General features: G+C 44.0%; 1 protein-coding gene across 14 annotated transcripts in view; it reads left to right on the top strand.

Annotated features, from left to right (window-relative positions):
* PTPRT (protein tyrosine phosphatase receptor type T) overlaps positions 1-21441 on the top strand; it is a 1118479-nt gene that overhangs the window by 380862 nt on the left and 716176 nt on the right. For all 14 annotated transcript variants that reach the window (XM_017944806.3, XM_017944803.3, XM_017944801.3 and 11 more), the window contains exon 3: positions 17704-17975. In XM_017944806.3, coding sequence (XP_017800295.2) covers positions 17704-17975 — 272 coding nt within the window. The remainder of the gene's footprint in view (positions 1-17703; positions 17976-21441) is intronic.

The raw sequence follows: 21441 nt of genomic DNA, 5'->3' as shown, positions 1-21441 counted from the left end.
TAGCCAAAACTACAGACTCGACTTTTCCTGTGGTCCTCATACTTAGGGGTTTCCTGAGGACTGCCTTCCCAACTGACATTCCTCAGCCTCCCAGTAGTGGATAAAGGTCTGAGTCTTTGTATGAAAACTATCTACTTGACGCAGCCAGAGTAGCTCCTGTTTTTTAGAGGGAACCTTGACAAACACATTGATCTTGGCGAAATGAATATTTTATCGTGTCTCAGTTCTTCTTGTAAACACCCATGGGCCCTCGATGCGTGGTCAGCTCCTTAGCTTGACTATCAAGGACTTGCTTTGTCCTTGATCTGGGCCCCCACATCCCCTCTCACCAGTCAGGCCAGGACACCAGATGACTCTGTGCTGTCATAAGCCTGGACTTTTTCATCCTGTTCCCCCTGCCTGAAATGATCGTTCCCTCTCCACCTGGAGTATTCCTGTGTGTTTTTAAAGAACCAATGCAAATGTCCCCTCAAAACGCCCAGACAGATCACCTTGCTCCCCCAGACACATTGTCACTGTTGGATTCTCTGAGATTCAGAATAATAGGTGGAGATGAGTGTTTATTAGGAGGTTTATTGGGAATTGTCCTCTGGACTAGCAGCTATGGAAGGGAAGGAAGGGACGAGGAGCAGGCTGGGGGAGGAAGTGAGCTGACGCAGACCTCAGGACATCATTAGCTGACTCCACGGGGAGCTAAAATGGCCCATCCGAGTCTGCAACAGGCAGGACTGGCTGAGGCTTTCAACCCCAGCTTCCATCAGTCGCTGGATGTGCAGCTCCCAGAAGGGCAGACCTTGGGTCAGGCCATGCTCTATACTCCGTAGCTGACGCAGTCCCTGGAGGGGCTACTGCTAAAGACTGTGTGCCTAAGTGCCCTGGCAGCTGGGGAGACAAGTTTCTTTAAAGAGACCTGTGCAGGGCATCACCAGGTGCACCATACCCACTTAGGACAAGATGTCTTCAAGAATAAAATATTTATTCTGTGTCTCTGCATGCTTGGTACCATGTACATAAAGCTTGCTCAGTGAATGTTTAGTGGGCACATAATGAGTAAAAGAATGAATGAATGGGCCTGGCATGGTGGCTCACGCCTGTAATCCCAGCCCTTTGGGAGTTCGAGACAGGTGGATCATGAGGTCAGGAGATCAAGACAATCCTGACTAACATGGTGAAACCCCGTCTCTACTAACAAAACAAACAAAAAAAATAATAAATTAGCCGGGCGTGGTGGCGGGTGCCTGTAGTCCCAGCTACTCAGGAGGCTGAGACAGGAGAATGGTGTGAAACCGGGAGGCAGAGGTTGCAGTGAGCCAAGATCACACCACTGCACTCCAACCTGGGCGAAGGAGTGAGACTCCGTCTCTTAAAAAAAAAAAAAAAATTCAATGAATGAATGAGTCAACAAATGAGTGAATATAAGGGTATGGAAGAGATTGAAGCCCAATTAAGCAGGAATTTCTTCAAATAATTTCTATACAAGTTGAGAAGTTTCACCCACACCTGTTGTCTATGCTTTTGGCCCTGGGTTGTAGTATATCAATTTTGGTCAGAACAAGGGAAACGTGGGGCATGGCTTAACCCTTGGTGTAGGTGGTGAAGAAAATAACCAGAAAATCCCGAGAAGTAGATAAAGCATTGGATTTATGTGTTTGAAATGAGACAGTGGGTGCCACAGAGAGCACAGGGCTCGGGAACGCTTTCCACCATTCAGAGGCCATGGTGGAAATAACCTTAGGAGACTTTGGGAATCCCAACCTCTTGCAGTTTCCCTTAAAAATTCCCATGAGAACAGCAACAAAAGCAACAGATCACAGCAACGTTGGAAAATGAGACAGGCAAACTTTTGACAGAATCTAAGAGCGTTTTCCCTCAACTCCAAGGCTAATAGGAATGGTCAGGAAAAACATTAGCTCAGCCACCTATGCTGTGCCACTATCAAAAGGAAGATGTGCGTCCATCCTTCTGTGTCCCTCTAGTAGAAGATAAAGGTCTGTACCAACTTCAATGGGACAGACATCCCTTTACAGCATGAACAGGACTTTCTGAAGCACTCAATGTTCTATTGTTTTCCTCCCACCTTTCTTTTCACATCCTGCTCCAGGCTAAAACTCACAATTACAACAGGACAAAATTATCAGAGACATTGTGGCAGCGCGTTGCATCTTGGAAGGTGTCATTTTCACAAGTGCGGTGCTATAGGTGGGCTGGAAGGAATACTTCTGTGGATGGTGGTTTTTCATGTATGCCATCTGTTCATAGTGTCAGAGAACCAGGCAGTGAGTGACAGAGAGGATCCAACCCCCGTCCTTCTGAATTTCGTCATGGTTAATAATAATGGCTAACATTGATTGAGAATTTAGTATTTGCCTGGTACTGTTGTAAGTCAGAGGTCAGCAAACTATAGCCCACGCGTGGACCCCTCTGCTGCCTCTTTTTGTAAAGCTTTATTGGAACACAGCCTCATCTATCCATTTATCCATTGTGTATTCAGTTGTCACACTCCAACAGTAGAACTGAGTAGTTGTAACAAAAACTTTATGGCCTGCAAAGCGTAAAATATTGATTGGCCCTTTATGGAAAAAGTTTGTCAGCCTTTCTACTGACTGTTACCTGTATTAATTTGGTTAATCCTCAAGCTTAACTGAGGATCCTGTAAGGTTTGTCTTTTTTTTTTTTTTTTTTTTTGAGATGGAGTCTTCCTCTGTCGCCAGGCTGGAGTGCAGTGGCACGATTTTGGCTCACTGCAACCTCTGCCTCCCGGGTTCAAGTGATTATCATGGCTCAGCCTCCCAAGCGGCTGAGATTACAAGCGTGTGCCATCACGCCCAGCTAATTTTTATATTTTTGGTAGAGACAGGGTTTCACCATGTTGGCCAGGATAGTCTGGATCTCCTGACCTCGTGATCCGCCTGCCTCGGCCTCCCAAAGTGCTGGGATTACAGGTGTGAGCCACCACACCTGGCCAGGTTTGTCTTTTTATTATCCCCATTTTACAGATTGGGAAACAAAGACAGAAAAATCTATGTAATTTGCTCAGGGATGCACTTTAGGAAATGAGAGGGCTGGGTTTTGACTGCAGGGGTGTGGCTCCACAGCCTGCATCTTCATTACCATGCTGTGCTCCCAAGAACAAGGCTGTAAGATTAAAAAAAAAAAAAAAAAAAAAAAAAGTCTTCCCTATATTAGGAATTAGGGTGTGAGATATACCCATCTATCTGCCTTCCAAGTGTATATTCAAAAAGAGGATTTGACAATGAGGGGCAAACCTGCTATCCTTGTTCTATTTACAGAAGATGAGAAGCACTGGTCCACAGTATTTAGAAGGGAATAGGTCATGACTCAAGAAATTGAATACAGGAACATGATCTATACTATAAAAGTGATGCAGCATCAGAAATGCACAGGCTCAGAAAATAGACCATTCATAGATCCTTCCTGGGGAAATAATCGTTGCAAAGATACTTCAGAGCCTCGAAAGATGAGCTAAAAATCAAGAATTTGAAAAGGGGAAATCATGGCATGAAAAACTGGTGTGCATTCCCTGGGGGGCGTCTACAGGAGCCCTATTCAACTTGTTTCAAAGCTCTTGAGGCGCATTTTCATCTCAGCAAACTGTCTTCTGATGAAGTATCTTGACTGTTTTGTTCACAGCTGTACTCCCGGGGCCTACAACAGTGCCTGGCATGGAGCAGACACTCAATATACATTTGTTGTAGAACTAACCTCCAACATCAGTGAACAGGTAGCCCTGTCAAAGCGGTGCTTGCTCCTTTCCCATTGGGATCTGGATGTAGCTTCAGTGCAGACAAGGCTGCTATAAACTGTTATCCCCCATTAAGCGTCTTCTTCAGGAAAAATTTACCAACCAGTCACAAGCCCAATTAAATGCCATAACTCCTTGGAAAGCACTAACCTATGCCAGGAAATGAGACCGTAAGGAAATACCTCAAGACATGTGTGGCTGTCTTTCTGTGGGGACTTTTCACTCCTCCTTTCTACTTTTCTGTTTGTTTCCCCGTGTATTGTTTTATAGTTGAAAACTATTTTCCCATGCGCCCTCTGAATATGATGTTCCGTCATCTCTACAGAAACCCTCCTAGGGTTTCTGCCTTAGATCTGTCTTTGGGGGATGAACACATCAGGGCTCTAGAAAGCTTATTAGGAGTTAAATTCTGTCCCCACCAAATTCATATTTGATGTCTTCACACCTAGTATCTCAAAATGTGACCTTATTTGGAAGAAGTCATTCTAGATGTACCATACTGGAGTAGGGTGTGCTCTGAATCCAATATGACTGGTATTTTTTCCTTAACAAATGGAGACAGATGCACACAGGGATAAACCATGTGAATATGAAGGCAGAGATAAGGAAGTGGGGTACATCTACAACCCAAGGAGTGCCAAAGATCACCAGCAAACCACCAGAAGCTAGGGGAGGGCAAGGAACAAATTCTCCCTCAATGCCCTCGGAAAGAACCAACCCTGCTGACACCTTTATCTCAGGCTTCCAGCCTCCAGGACTGAGATGATCAACTTCTGTTGTTTTAGCCACTCACTTTGTGGTCTTTGTTATGGCAACTCCAAGGAACCCATCCAGCTCATTGCTTCCCTGGCAGTTGTCAGCGCTATGGCTGCCTCTACTTCCTCATTTCATCTTGCTCTACTCTCTTTCCATCTGAGTCCAGGTTCCACTGCAGGGCTGGATGTAACTGACAGAGTCAGTATCTTTGGTGGTCTAGAGTGCAGAGACCACTGGACTGAATGAGGTGGACAGCAGCAAGAGGAAGGGGAACCTAAGAGATGATTGGTGTTTGCACTGTGGTCAAGGGGGATAGTCCAAAGTACATTTTGGTACAAAAAGTGGGACAAGGGAGGAAAGGCTAGGGATGGGGAATGGGAGAAAGGTAAGACTGAAATAGGAAACTAACTTTGCAGCTGAGAGGATGGGGGCAGGTGGAGGAGTGAGGGATGAAAGGGGAAGAGTGGGTTCAGGATGAAAACCGTAGAGAATCTAGGGGTTCAGGTGCTTGATTTCAAGAGGCCCCAGTTGATGGAGACATCCTAGTGGCTTCAAGGACTCAGTGGGTCTGGGAGACTCCTTCCGTGTCATTTCTGTGAGTTGTCATTCTCTCCTGGTGTCCATTTCCTACCTCCTGGCATGCCAGCAATGAGGGCCCCACTCCCAGCTGGCCCTCATTGGGGTAGGGATTGGAGTCCTTTCCAGATGTGGGAAGGCAGTTTCAAGAGATTCAGTGTAGGGCAGTGGTCAAGAACACAGGCTTGGCCGGGTGCAGTGGTTCACGTCTGTAATCCCAGCACTTTGGGAGGCTGAGGTGGGCAGATTGCCTGAGGTCAGGAGTTCTAGACCAACCTGGCCAACATGGTGAAACCCTATCTCTACTAAAAATACAAAAATTAGCTGGGTGTGGTGGCATATGCCTGTAATCCCAGTTACTTGGGAGGCTGAGGCAGGAGAATTGTTTGAACACCGGAGGCGGAAGTTGCAATGAGCCGAGATCATGCCACTGTACTCCAGCCTGGGCAACAGAGTGAGACTCCTTCTCAATAAATAAATAATAAATAATTTTTAAAAAGAGCACAGGCTCTGGACCCATGCTACAGTGCTGTGGAATCTGGTAACCTGTCTGGTCCCTTCTTGGGAAAAGCAGGGAACATCCAGTGGACAGGAGCTGGCATGACCTCCAGGTTATTGTGGTCTACCCTGATAGGCTGAGGCTCAGGCAACCTGTCTGGGAAAAAAAAAAAAAAAAGTTCTCAAACTTGAGTGGGTGTCAGCATTCCCTGGGGGACTTGCTAGGACCCAGATGACTGACCCCACTCAGAGTTTCTGGTCTAGTCAGTCTAGGTTGGGGCCCAAGGATTTGCTTTTTGAGGGGTTTCCCATGACGCTGATGTAACTGGCTCAGCGCCACACTTGGAGAACCACCGGCAAAGAGAGATGTTCCTTGTTGTCAACAGCATGGAGATGTTCCATGGGTTCCTGGTGCCTTCTAGGCCCACTACCTCTGGGGACAGTGAGACTGGGACCTGTCTTACCCTGCTGAATTCTAGGGTCAGTAATCTCACTGTTGTAGTCAAAGATCTGCATGAGGGCTCAGAAATGCCGCTGCTGCCACGGAGGATCATCGTAGCTAATTCTTTACATGTCAGGTACTATTCTAAGCATGTAACATATAGACACATTTAATTCACGTAACAAGCCTAGGAAGCATGTACAACATTTGCCATCATCATCTCCATTTTTCAGGTGGAGAAACTGAGGCTCACAGAGGTTAAGTATGTTGCCCAAGGCCACACAGCTGAGAGCTGACAGAGCTGGGATTTGATCTGGCAGTTTGAGTCCACAGTCCATGCCCTTGTCCTGCATTGTTCCACTGATCATGCGGGAGAAGGGAGGTGAGAAATGACCCTCGTAATATTGGACAGGTTCTCTGGCCTCTCTTTGCCCTCATTCTTACCTCAAAAAAGGAAATAGCTTTTCCAATCTTAGAAGAAAAAAAATACCTTTACCCTAAAAAAATAAGCTGTCAGGATTAATTGGATAACAGCTGTCAAAGTGTTGTAGCTCCTTAGAGGATGGTAAAAGAGGAGGAATAATTATTGTTCTATTTTCTATGCAGACCCTAGTACATTTGGGGGAGTCAATAAGTGTCTAATGATATTCTTGGGAATTAGCAGTGATGGAAAGGAAATGGCTCAGGCTAGAGGAGCTTGTTGGAGTTGGGCAGAGGGAGAATCTTCATGTTTAATGGCTAGTGGCCAAGACCTCCTGCCCCTGAGAGAGGTAGGCAGGGCGTGGCCCAGGGTAGGAGGTAGGTTAACAAGTTAGCACCCCTGTGGTAACACCATTCATTGATTCGCCCAAGTTTATGGGCCCCTGCCCTATCAGGGCTAAGGAATTGGAGACCAGCTAGTCCAGTGTTTCTCAAAGTGTGGCACACAGATCAGTTCCATCAGCATCACTTAGAAACTTGTTAGACATGCAGATTCTTGAACTCCACCCCCAATCTACTGGGTATGGAACCCAGCACAGTTTAACAAGCTTACCGGGTAATTCTGATGCACACTGTGATTTGGGAACCACTGTTTCAGAGGGAAATGATACTGATCTTGGAGTCAGATACACCTCAATTTGAATGCTGGCACTACCGCCCTTTGGCTGTGTGACTCTGGGCAAGTCAAGGCACCTCTCTAAATATCAAATTCCTTATATATAAACTGAAGGGTGAGAGGTTAGAGAGGTGGTCTATAAGGCACTTGCATTCTGTCTGCAATTTTTTCTAGCCCCTCCACAAGGGAGAAACTGTCTTGTTCCTTGGCTTTGAAACTGGCTATTTCATCTGCATGGAACATTCTTTCTGTTCCATGTTCCCCTGTCTGACACCTACATAACTTAGACCTCAGCCTACAGTTTATTTGCTCCAGAAAGTTGTAGGTGTTTTCTTTTTATACTTCTTCCCCCAAATCAAGTCTGGGTTCTTGCCTTGTCATAGAACTTTCCACATTCCTGTAATGGCTCTTTAGAAGTCTGTAATCTCTAAGAGGATAAAAACTCTTCATGCTGACTGCTGTTCCCCTAGTTCAGATACGTGGTAGGTACGTAAATAATACTTGTGGTTAGAACAAATTTTATTAACTTGATGAAATGCTTGACTCTGGTGGATTTCATAAGGAAACTGGTGGAGGGGTTAGCCTTCATGCATGGAACCACCTTGGGGAAACTGAGGCATAGAGGTACCGGTAGAGTTATGGATGCAGTGGCAGAGAGAAGCCAGGGGAGAAAGCCAGCTCCAGCGGTTGAGGATTTGAGAGGTGGGTGCTGTGGAATTGGGGGCAATCTTTAGCAGACCTCCATGAGGCTCAGGGGTCCACCTGGTATCAGCATTAGATGGTGTGATACACTTACCTTCAATGCTTGCAGCATGGACTGCCAGTGAAGAGAAAAATAATGTGATGGCATCTGGGCAGCACACATGGTAAGAAGTCACTCCTAGTATCCCCAGGGCAGGCGTTTTGCTAAGCTCAGAGTAACTCTTAGCTTCTGTTTATTACTTATTTATATATTTATCTTGGACAGGGTTATGGACCTCTTTGAGAAAGAGATGGATGCTCTCCCCAGGAAGAAAAAAAGAGCACAAAGACACAAATATTCCCCACTGTCGACCTTGCCACTCACTGGGTATGTGAGGAGGTTGCTTTCAGACCCAGTCGTGGTACGGGAGATAAAAGCCTCAGGTGAGGGGAAGGGTAGACTTAAATACTTGATGTCTCTCCAAGCCCTGAGATTTTTAAAGCTTGGCAATAATAGCGATGACCCAATTTAGTAATGTGAAGGCAAGACAGCACCATTTTAACAGGATTAGTCATCTCTTCGTTTTGCTGTCTTTTCTCCCCCTTTCCATTTGTATCTTTCCCCATTGCAAATATACGAGGTAATAATCCAGTATTTTCTATGGAGCATGGCAAACATGCTATATATAAGGCACCATTGAACATTCTGAGTGTAATTGGAGCATAAATGTAACTAATCAGAATATTATCATGCCAACGGATGTGTGAAGAGTTTGGAGATTTTACGATATATGTATTTTAGTTCCATGTCATTTCCATGTAGAGCTGCAGGAGCAAAGGACTCAGCCCAATGAATGTTAAGAACAATTTGGGGTCTGACAATGTTCCCAGCAGCCCTGTTGTTCTTTTTACTCTTAATATGGCAGCAGCTTGACGACTGGACTTAATTTTTGTTCATTCTTTCCATTCTTTACCCCTCTTCCTGCCTGAACCAGCTCCCCAGGGCAAGGCCAGCTAATCCAGGGAGTTCATGATCACTCCTTGTCATCAGACACAATGTGCCCGCTTGTGGCGTGCAGCCCAGCAGCTCAATGAGAATTAGAACTTCCTAGGTTTGAATCCTGGCTATGCCACCAGCTGTGTGGCCTTGAAAAAGTCACTTAAGCTCTCTGTTTCTCAGTTTGCCCATCCGTGAAAGAAGAATGATAGTAGTGACTACCTCATAGGGTTTGTGTTAGAATTAAACAAATGAATCTAAGTAAATTATGATAGTATGTGTTGGCTGTTGTTATTGGTAAGGGCAGGAGTGACTGAGAAGATAAGAAAATTCTCATGAGAACACAAAAAGTACTGGGTTCTTTTGGGAATAAGACCCAAGGAGAAAGATCTCTCCTTCCCACCCCTTCTTCAGAAGGAGTCTAGGTAGAAAATCCAAGTCAGCCTGGGCTCCTAACTTACCACTGACGAGTGAGGTAAAGTCATTGTAAAGTCTTGGAAACAGACTTCTGTAGCTGGAAGGAACTTCAAAACCTCTACCTGTATATTTACCTGTTTTGCAGGTGAAGAAACATACAGAATTCTTGCTTACAGGGCAGTGTGTGGTTAAAATGAGCGCGTAGGAAGAGGTGAGGAGTCTGAAGGGAGAGTGGCATTATCTGACCTTCAGTTTCATCTGGACTTTGCCAAATGAGTTGTCTGTTTCCAACATCAAAGAGCAAATCGGACAAGATCTTATGTTTTACAGTTTATGTTGCTGAGTTGTCATTCTGTTGTGTTTTGGGTTCCATTGTTTTTCCTACCATAACATTTAGTTTTGCTCCTGGGAGATTGAATTGAATGTTGGGGAAGGCAAGTTATTAAGTGATAAAGAGATGCAGGTCCCAGTATGCCCTGTAGTGTTGTCTCTGGGTCTGTTTTCATCACATGATCATTGGAAGGACCAAAAGAAGTACCTTGAGTAAAAAGTCTTTATTTTCACTTTTGCTTTTGTTTGGGAGGTCAGGAGGGATGCGAGCTTATGTAGGGGTTGCATGTAGTTTAGGTGGTATTCTGCTTTGTCTCCATAATCTTTTGCCTCTTCTCTCCCCCTGCTCAGTACCCCTTCCCTCGCCTGAATTTCACGTCTCCGGCTTCTCTATCTGCCTTTCCCTTGTTCCCCTTCCTCCCTTCCTCCCTTCTTCCCTTCCATCCATCCTCTTCCCCCTTTTCCCTCCTATCTTCATCTTATTTTTCATTACTCTTTTGTTTTCTCCTTCTTTTCTTACGTCGTCCCCTTCTCTGTTCCTTCTCTCTCTTGTATCTCTCCCTCTTCCTCTCTGCCTTCCTCTTTGTCTCAGAAAGTGTAGAATAATGCAGAGGGGTTGGGAATTGGTCTTTGAGGAAAAGACCCAAGTGCACACAAACTCCTTGCCTGACTCTGCTGGCATTAGGGTATCCAGCACAGGTTAGCAGAGCCTCTCCACCGGTATCTTCAAATCCAATCACTGTGGGTTCATACCATATTTAAACTACATTATCCACAGCTACATGGATTATTAGATAGTTGTTTCTTCAAAAATTGCCTTAACAAATTTGCATATGAAATGCTGAAACCCCAACTTACTGGTCTGAATGAATGATTTCAGAAATGCTGATTACTTGTTCATGCAAACTGACAAAATGTTCACAATATTCAATTCCTTTGAAGTTTCAGGATGTATTTTTTTTGTTTGTTTTAAATAGATATTATATATCCATCAAGCTCTAAATTAACGCCACCTCCCCATTTCTGGTATATTAGAAAAGCAGCCGATTTCTTTTTTTTGACACTCGATGATTAGATTGCTCTCATAGATAATGTGAATAACGTTGAATGATATGTTTATTGATATGGCTATTGGTTTATTGTTATGTTTGCGATTGGTTCGATGGTTACTAGTTTTCATGGTAATACTGTTAGCACTATCTGCTTCTCTTGCACCTACATTTTCTTATTTGAAAGTGCATTGTGCCTTTTGATGTCTTTGTGCTGCTTTCACTTTTATTATGACTAGACAGCTAAATTTCATCATTATGGACTTTTAAATTAGATCCTGTTTAAAATACCTATAATGGAAGTAGGTACTCTGAAGTATAGGAACAACAATTCAGAAGTGGCTGTTTCCTGGACATTAGTGAAAGCCATGTAGGGAAAGTGATATTTAAGTAGTTTAATGAAGGACCATGGCTGAGCTGGGTGGCGTGGATTTCAGGAGGGGTATCGCCTGGGCAAAAGCCCAGAGGCAGGGGCATGCGTAGGATGTTTGGAGTGTGTATTAGTTTCCTGTTGCTGCTGTAACAAATTACCACAAATTTAGTGGCCAAAACCCCACACATTTTAATCTGGACATCAGAAGTCCTAAGTGGGTCACACTGGGGTAAATTCAAGGTGTCGGGGCTGCATTCTTTTCTGGAGGCTCTGGGGGAGAGTTTGTTTTCTCGCCTTTTATAGTTTTTGCTGGGCACCTGCATTTTTTGGTTCATGGCTCCTTCTTTCATCTCAAAGCAAGCAGCATAGCCTCCTCAGCTTTTCAACTCTGATTCTGCCTCTCCTGGCCCCCTTGTCCGCTTACAGGGACGCTTGTGATTACATTGTGCTCAGCTGCAAAATCCAGAATAATCTCCCCATCTCAAGGGTATCTAGTTAATAACCTTAATTCCATCCATCTGAACCTTAATTCTCTTGCCATGAAAGGTAACATATTTACAGGTTTCAAATATTAGGATGTGGACATCTTTGGGAGGCCCTTATTCTGTCTACCATAAAGTGGCTGAGAATTGTGCGTGTGGGGGAGGGTGGGGGAGATAGCCTTCATATACGAGGCAGGAAGGGTGGGGGTCGGGATGTGCAAGGCTCCAAATATCCCCGTGAAGGACCTTGGACTTTATAGGAAATGGGGAATTTCTTGTAAAGGAGGACCTCAATGGAAGTTGAGAACATGTCACGGTTGGTTTTGTGTCTCAGAAAGATGGTGCTGACTACTGTTTTTTTGGAGGGTGAGAGAATCAAGGACTAGACTGCTTAGGAAGTCGTTGCAAAAGTTCACAAAATAAACAAAAGTTCCTGACAGAATTGCCGTAGACCTGAATTAGGTCAGTGCCAAGGGAGTGGAAAGGAAGAAGATGGTCAGAGAAATGAGAGGAGGAGGCATCCCTGGACCTTGATGCCTTATCAGTTGTGGGAGGTGGGAATGGGGCAGCAGATTTTACTCTGCTTCTCAATGGATTTCTTAATATTTTCTTCTTCAATCTATTAAGGTCTCCCTGCTACACTGAAATAAAACTTTAGGGATATGGGGAAGATAGAAAAGAAGCTATTTTTGAGGACCTGCAATGCAGCGATACTTATCTAGACACTTTACAAATAGTAGTTGTATTAATCCTCGTGTCCCCAATGTGAGATGTGTTTTATAGCCATTTTATAGAAGATGATACTTGAGAGTCAAAGAGTTAAGTGATTTGTTTAAGATCATCAGAGAGAAGAGATGTATCTTGGGTTCCAGTTTATCCCAGGGGCCCCTTATTAGGAGCATCCTACATTGTCCTTGCTCACCAGGGCTTGGGGCTCAACAAGCAGTTGTTGAACTGCGTGTCAAAGCTGAGGCTGGGAATGCCCAACGTGTGTGCACATGCTTCCCCTAAGTCATGTGACATGTAGAATGCCTAGGGCCTCTATGCTTCCTGAAGGCAACATATGTTCTTTTCCCTCTTAAATGGCTATCTGGGAAATCACTTCTGAGGCTGTACAGCTCGGGCAAGGAAGGGTAGAGTTGTCTGTGGCAGAAACTGAAATTGGAATCAGAAACTCTGAGTCTAAATCTTCATTGTGTTGGTTGACCTTGGCCAAGTTACTTGTTTCCCTGCTGGAGTTTATAAAATGAGTAGGTTGGGTTAGTTAAGCTCCTGTGACTCACCTGAATGTAATCTGTTATGCTTTGATAGGTAATCCACAACTTCTAGACTAGTGCTATCCAACAGAAATTTCTGTGGCAATGGATGTATTCTACATCAGCACTGTCCAATATGGTATCCACCAGTCATGTGTGTCTGCTGGGCACTTAAAATGTGGCTAGTATCCCTAAGGAAATTATTCTTTTCTACTTAATTTTAATTATTTTAAATAGGCATATGGTGTTACTAGCTACTGGTTAGGACAGTGCATTTCTAGACCCTGTAGTCTCTGCTTTCTAAGAAGCAATAATTGATTTGAGTATTTACCACTTTCTGGCTACGTGGCTTTAGGAAAATGACTTCACCTTTCTGTTCCTTCGTATTCCTTGCTTTAAAACAGAGATAGCATGGCACCACCTCATTAGGGTGTTAAACAATGCTTAGATCAATGCCTGGCACATAATAAGTTCTCAGTAAACATTAGGTTTTATAAACTGCATTGGGCTCACTGTTACCTGCTATTGGCTATCTGTTATAAAATTAGCATTTATTAAGTACCATTTTTACTTAATATTCACAGAAAACAAACAACTTTGATCTGTAGGTTTCATTATCCCATTTTATAGATGGGGACATTGAGGCCCAGGGAATTTTAGTGACTTGCTCAAAGTTACACAACTAAGAAACGACAGAAGTGGGAGTAAAACCCAGTTTCCTTGACTGAAGATCCAGGACTCGTTTCATGCCACCACAGCTGCTTGGCTTTTGGTAGCATTTGAGGCCCCACCAGCATCCATTCCCTTCAAGTGGGTGCTGGCACTGGGAGCTGGCGGGGCCACCTGTCTGCAGGGACCGCGCTGAGCTCTTGGTGCCCAAGGCCCTCAGCTGCCAGTCGCCCGAGCACACTCATGTAATCTTAATGAACAATGTGCAAAGCCATTAAAAACTCAATTAGGACTTTCTTTTTACTGCCGACGTGAGGAAATGCAATCCTGAGGTGCTCATGTGTAAACACAATAGCCGCCATCTGCTATGGAGAAGCGTTTTGCCTCCAAAAAGGGGATCTGTGTTGCAGACACATCAATAACGAGGCGCTTATCAAGGCATTATTATGCACGAAGGGGAAAAATGCAAAATTTATCACCAGCCAGAGAGTACTTCCTGGTTTAATTCCACAACTTTCAGTGCTATATATAATAACTATGAGGAAACTAATGCTGTTTTATGTTCCTTATCATGTTGGTAGACTTTTTTTTTTTTTTTTTAAGGGAGAAGGGAAAAGAATGTATTTACAGTCTTTCTCTTTCTTGTTTCTGACTGATCTTGGCGTAATGACCAGCTCAGTTTTGATCTCCAGGAAACTGACAGCCCTGGGATGATATTAATTATGCCAACCTGTTGATCAAAGCGGGACCCACAGAGTTGATGATATATAAGGGTTTTCACTCCTGAACAGTCTCTAGTGGAGGGCTTGGGCTCAACTGGCAGATACGGCTCCCTTCCTTTCTGGAGGGTGTGATCAGACCTGTATAAGGTGGGCTACATGTGCAAGGGGCTAGAGATGGCCACTGGATCCCACCCCCAAGACCTTACACTAGCTTTGCTGGATGTTTCTGTGCCTTTGCCTGGGCTGTTCTCTCTATTTCAAATGCCTCCCAAGTTACCCCCCAGGCTTGCTGCTCTTCATAATATCCTTACGTAGACTGTCTTGCACCTTTGCTTAGTAGCTACTGTTCTACATCCTATTGCCTTGAATAAAGGCACTTGTAGCTGAATGACAGTTTATTCCATCTTTACTTAAAATCCAAGATGAGTGCTCCTAATAGGTGAGTAGCCTTCTGTGTGGTTGTGCTCATTCAGGGACCTGGTTTCTTTTATGGTGCTCTGCCCTCCCCTAGGCTCCTGAGATCCAGGACATTCAGCTGGTAGATGGGAAAATAGAATGGGCCAATGATTCTCACCACTTTATGTACATGCAGATCCCCTGGGGATCTTGATAAAATGCAGATCCAGACTCATTAGGCCTGGGGGTGGATATCAGATTCTTGTTTCTCACAAGCTTCCAGGTGACACTGGGATGGCTGGTCCAAGGACCAGTCTTTGAGAGGCAAGATCATTTAGTATGGAGGTGTGGGAATGAGAGGGAGGCAGCTTTTACCGACCAGGCCTGGAAAGTGGCAAATGTCATACTCATGCCCCATTATCTAGAACTCAGTTGCACGTCCCCACCAAATACTAAAGGGAGGCTGGAAGACATAATCTAGCTGTGTGACCAGAACAATGTTACAGGGTTGTACATGAAGCTACATGGAACAGGGCAATCTCTACCTCCTCAGCGAGCCTGCCCTGCTACTGAAGCTAGGATGGAAAGAAGTGGGAACATGAGCTGGTGAAAGGAAAACCTTCCCAAGTCTCTCTACAGTGGATCGTAAGGAGCCAAGGGTACATGTGCCTGCGGTGTGAATTGGCAGGAGGACAGCAGCTGAAATGTGCATGCGGGTATCATGGGATTCAGAAAGGAGAGAGACACTTTGCTTCTCAGGCTGCTTCCTCTGCTGGGAGATGTGCTACTTCTCAGTGGCAGAGACAGTTACAAACCCTTTGTGGGGCTTGTGAGTTGCTGCTTACCTATTCAAGGAAACCTGCTGGAACCCTGTGGCATGTAGGCCAGCAGACAGATATGGGCATGGATGCAGGCTCTGTCTCATCTCTAAGCCTCAATTTCTGCCCCTGTAATTGCTCCTTTTTAGCTGCCCCATTGCGAGTTTATGGTAATTTGATAACTTCCCTGACAGACAGACATCTCTCCACTTACCTTGTGTTACTGCAAGGCCATAAAACTAGGAAGCTTTACTCCCTTGGAAACACTGGCAAAGACACCCACACCTTTGTTCCACTTCCAGTGGCTCCTTCCCCAGGCGGTGCTACATATTCTGAAATCATGACTTTTGCAGCCATATGGATGGAACTAGAGACAATAATCTTAAGTGAAGTAACTCCAAAACAGAAAATCAATACGGCCTGTTCTCACTTAGAAGTGGTAGCTAAATAATGTGTACACATGGATGCAGAGTGTGAAATGATATACATTGGAGGCTTGGAAGGGTGGGAGGGGGGTGAGAAATGAGAAATTACTTAAGGGATACAATATACATTATTTGGTTGCTAGTCACACTAAAAGGCCAGACTTCGCCACTATGCAGCATGTCCATGTAACACAGCTGAACTTGTATCCCTTATATTTACACAAACATTTTTCTCATTGGTAGGATGGCAAAAACCTGTTAGCCACTGGCTCATGTTTCTCTGTGCTTTTCACCTGGCTGCTTTGTGGTACAAGCCCACCCAGCTATCCTAAGTGGTCATCCCAGTAAGACAGCTGTGGCCCTAGGGATCTGGGCAGAGTTGGAGGGTGGGTCCGTAGCCATCCCCCTGCTCTGCATGGTGCTTCAGGGGGAACATGCAGAAAGTCTAATTTGGCCTTAAGTCCAAGTTACTTTGTGAATAACGATGTGGAGGTTTTGAACTCCTCTCTCTCTGTTTCTCTCTTTCTCTTTCTCTCTCTCGTGTCTGTTTTTAAATTCACTCAGAACCTGCAGGAGACAGGATTTGATTGGTACCTTCTAGAATCCCAAGAAGTTACAGGTTTCCCAGCACTTATTAACTGGGAGCTGTTAGTCTTTTTGGTATTAGAGTGAAAGAATTAGGTGACTTTTAGCTATTGAAGTAGCTCACCTTGGCTGAGGATAAGTGGTCTTAAAGTTTGTTTCTGAATTGAAGATTTTAGTGTTTTTCTAGGTGGAAACATTCCTTCTGGAATCACCTGAGTTTATCTGCTGTGTTTCATGATGCAGTTTATTTCATAGAATCGTAAGACTCTAAGACACAGAGCTCAGCCCTCCCAGTTGCTTGTGAAATTTCCTTAACTATCTCTTTAATTTGTCCAGCCTCTGTTTTGCCACCTGCATTGATGGGGACTCACTTTATCTCTGGCCAGTCCTTTCTATTTTGCACCAACTTCACTTGTTAGAAAGTTCTTTGTACACTGAACTGAAATGTGCCCCCTCATGGTTTCTTTCATGAGTCTGCCCTCTCAGGCAGCTTTATCAATAAGCTATTGTCACAATAAGCTGCATGACACACTGAGAAGAAACTCGGTGGCAAACAATAAGCATTTATTCTAGCTCTCATGGAACTGTGCATTGATTGTAGATTGGCTGATCTAGGTTGGGCTTTTGGGCCATGTGGCTGTGATTCCAGCTGCAGGGGTGGCATGGCTTGGTTCTTTACTATCGGTTCAAGTCAGGTATCTTCCATGTGTGTATTCTTCATCCCAAGCTGAAAGGGGCAGCAGCTACTGGGGGCACATTCTTCTCATGAAAGGTAGCAGTAGTGCAAGACGGTAAGTCCAGCAGGGCGGGCACATTTTAACCTTTGCTTGAGTCATTCTGTTAGCATCCTATTGACCAAAGCAAGTCATATGGTAGAGCCCAAAGTCAAGGGATGGGGATATACCCTCTGTTTGTGCTGGAAGGAACTGCAAAGCCAATGGCAAGGGACATGGATCCAGGAGGGATAAAGAATTGGAAACAACCATTTAATTTGCCAAAGCAACTCAAAAGAGGCTCACTTCATCTATACAAGACAACATTTTGAATGTTTGGAGATGTTTTCTGCCAACAGTAATAGTAGCTATGTTTTCTGCAAATAGCAATAGTAGCACCTTGTAGAAATATTTCATACATGTTACCATCTCTTAGTTCTTAAAACCACCTTATTGAATAGATTTTTTATTCCCAAATACAGAAGAGGATACTTAGGCTCAGAGAGATGTGGCTTTCACAGGGTCACCCAGGCCCTCCTAGACTGACTTGATCTCTGGCCGCTCCTCTGGCCACCATGTTTATGGGTATGACTGGTTTTCAGAAGTATTTTCTTACTTTCTCTTTGTCTCTACTTCCCACCTGCTTTGTGGGTCTCCAGGATCTTTCATGATGGTGAACAGCTCTGGGAGAGCCTCTGGCCAGAAGGCCCACCTTCTCCTGCCGACCCTGAAGGAGAATGATACCCACTGCATCGACTTCCATTACTACTTCTCCAGCCGTGACAGGTCCAGCCCAGGGGCCTTGAACGTCTACGTGAAGGTGAATGGTGGCCCCCAAGGGAACCCCGTCTGGAATGTGTCCGGGGTCGTCACTGAGGGCTGGGTGAAGGCAGAGCTCGCCATCAGCACTTTCTGGCCGCATTTCTATCAGGTATGGCATTTACCATGGTTTTATGTTTGAAAATTAGTGATATATCTATACACCTCTTGCTCTCCATACAGGTGCTGGGTCTAGAAAGGACTTCATTTATTTACTCGTGTTTACTGGGCTTCTCCTCCTAGCCAAGCTCTGCAGAGGTGACCCAATATAGCCCCTGCCCCACTTGAATTCATTGTTTGTAGGAAAAGACTGATATGTAAATAAAATGACAATATACCAGGATGCGTGTGGCTCCTGACGATGCTGGAGGAACATAGGCACTGATTCCTTTTTATAAAGTCAGTGCTTATGACATGATGAAGGAAGTTCTAGTACTATCCTACTTTATGGATGAAAAGATTGAGGTTTGGAGAGATGAGTTAACTAGTCAAAGATCACCCTCTGGGGAATGGGGTGTTTGCTAGGGAAGGCAATTAGGATGGTTTGTAAGAGGAGATGACATCTAAGACGAATCTTGAAGAATGAATACAAATTTATTTTAAAAGGCAGGGAGGGAAAGGCATTTGAGTTGTCAAGGACAGTGTGTCCGATGAGCTAGAGGGGTGGATGATAGATGATGGCAGAGTTTGGAAAGTCTAAGTTGTTTAAGGTACATTGCAAAGGGGACAGACAGGGAGATCAGCCTGCAGGGACAAGCGGATCATGGGGGGCTTTTAATGTCAGGCTAATGGATGGAACTTAGCTTAAAGCAGTGCTGTTCCTACTGCCCATGGTGAAGGGATGCTTTTCCTCCCCGCTCTTTGTGGAGCAATACTCTTATAAACGGTGGTTAAAAAAAAAATCATGGCAATGCCAAATTGCCGTAACAGTTCCTAAACCTCTCTCTCTTTCCTTCCTTATCTCCTTGTGAACTGATGCACACATTGCACAGATTGGCACCAATCCATAAAGCATGCTTAGAGGAACACTCTCCACATTGTCTTGGCTTGGGGCTGTTGAAAGTTTTATTATTTTTTTAACAATGTTATTAAGGTAAAATGTACATAATCACAGAATCCACCTATTTTAAGTATGCAATCCCGTGACTTTAGAAAACCTATTGAATTGTGCAACCGTCATCATAAACCAGTCCAGAACATGTTCATCATCCCAGTAAGATACCCTGTGCTCATTTGCAGTTAATCACCACGTGCACTGTTGAAAGGTGTTAGATTAGAGAGTGAGGCAGTCACATCTGCATTTTGGAGAAATTTCTCTAGCATTGGAAGCAGAAGATGAACCAGTGCTGAGGGCTTCTTAGACTTCCTCCAAGTTAATATCTATGGTACAGTTCTTCCAGATTTTAGTGTTAGGAATACATTTATCTATTGAGATCACTTGTTGGGTTTACCTTAATGAGACAATTCAAGCTTTATTCCCTTTTGCCTTGGTAACGAGAAATCAGAATTTAATACTCAATTACCCTCAATATTTAACCTGGATTTTTGCCATGCATATTTCAATTTTATCCTCAATGGCTTGTGATATCCTTTTAGAATAATTTTATTTTTCTTCATGATGCATTTCCTGAAATTCCTTTTAGAAATCGGGGAGAGGTTATGATGATGATGGTGATGGTGGTGATGATGATACCTACCGTTCATTGGGTGTTTATCATGTTCCAGGCACAGTACAAAATATTTCACATACATTACCTCATTTAATCTTCACAACAATCCTTTGAGGCAGGTACTACTATACCCATTTTATAGGCGATGAAACGAAGGCTCAGAAATGGTAAGTGATAACCCAAGCTCTAACGGGGGTAGTGCCTTGCTTTTTATCCATTCTGTTTGATTTCACTGTCTAAGCTAGTATAATCCAATATAAATATAATGGGAACCACACGTGCCATTTATAAATGTTTAGTAGCCACATTAAAAAGTAAAAGGAAATCAGTGAAATTAATCTGTGTGTGTGCAAGCTCTGCCTCCCGGGTTCACGCCGTTCTCCTGCCTCAGCCTCCTGAGTAGCTGGGACTATAGGCACCCGCCACCAAGCCCGGCTAATGTTTTATATTTTTAGTAGAGACGGGGTTTCACCGTGTTAGCCAGGATGATCTCGATTTCCTGGCCTTGTGATCCACCTGCCTTGGCCTCCCAATTTTAATAATATACTTTACTTAACCCAATGTATCCAAAATACTATCACTTCGACATGTAATCAATCTAAACAGTTATTAGTGAGATGTTTTCTGTTCTCTCCCTATCAGTCTTTATAATTCAGTCTATATTTTACACTTACAGTAAGTCTCAATTTAAATGTTTTATTTTCATTAGTAATACTGATCTGTATTTAGATTCATAAAATGTATAGCTGAAGAAGTGGATACATATACACAAGTTGTTCCAAATATTCTTAAGTGAATTGGGTATCAGTTTTTAAATTAAATTTTAAGGTAACGGAAGTTAAGTAAAATGAGAAGTTCAGTTTCCCAGTCTCATTAGCCACACTTCAGTAGCTGGTGGTTGTCAAATTACTACAGATCATAATTCTTAACCACTTGGCTCTACAATTTCCCCTAGTAGAGTTCTTGAAAGGCTTAGCCATGCCTAGAGCATGTGGGTGGGGAGTTGAAGGGGGTGACTCCAAGGCTGGGCTCTCAGAAGGGACCTGGCCTTTATGGGGTGCTGGTTCTGCTCATTCTCATCCTCCATTGCTGGAGAATCTTGCAACTGTCTCTTGTAGTGCCTTGGTCTGTGTTGAGGGTTTTCTTAAGGTTTTTATTTTGGAGTTCTTTGTCAGGAGACTTAAAGGAGTAGATAATAAGATACTTGTGGCAGGGATTGTCGAACAGCACAGGTTACTCCCACAACCCTGGAGATATCCAAGCAGCCTGGGAGATGGTCCTAAATAGCCCTGTTTGTGGCCATGTTTCCATTGCTTCTCCCCCAACCTCATCTCCTTGGCCTGTCCATGGGTGGCCAAGAGCCAAAGCCAGGAAGTTAAGAAAGTGAGAAGAGAGCAGAAATAGGCAGTGAGAAAGAGAAGAAAAGAGAAAAAGAGAGAGTGAATTCTTGGAAGAACTCATCACACCATCATTCAGCCACTCGCTCTCTATTCTCATTTACTTGTCAGTCATTTTGCTTCCTGCGTGAGCCAGGCCAGTTCAGGCATTGGTAACACAGAGGTGAGTGGGACAGAGCTGGTCTTGGGGTGGTCAGGGTAGACTGTTGTCATTTGGTGTGACGTTAAGCCCCTATTCCCTTCTTTTCAACAGCAGGAACCTATGAATGAAAGTGGCTAAAAGGAGAGTCCTTTGTTTTTAACGTGTGTTACCCACAGTGTGACCTGTTTTACCCTAGATGTTTTGAGACTAATTATATACCTTTGGCCTCATTACTTCTGTGTCTTTTCCTTTTGTGTAATATGTTTTAGTACAAACCTTTGCCTGAAACTGATGGTGTCAGATATGTGTCGGAATTCAGAATGTTTAGAATTTAGTAATATATTGACATATCTTCTGTATTTTATAACA

The sequence above is a fragment of the Papio anubis genome, chromosome 16 (assembly GCF_008728515.1).
Source record: "Papio anubis isolate 15944 chromosome 16, Panubis1.0, whole genome shotgun sequence".
Classification (NCBI taxonomy): Eukaryota; Metazoa; Chordata; class Mammalia; order Primates; family Cercopithecidae; genus Papio; species Papio anubis.
This window is presented reverse-complemented; position numbering and strand designations above follow the sequence as displayed.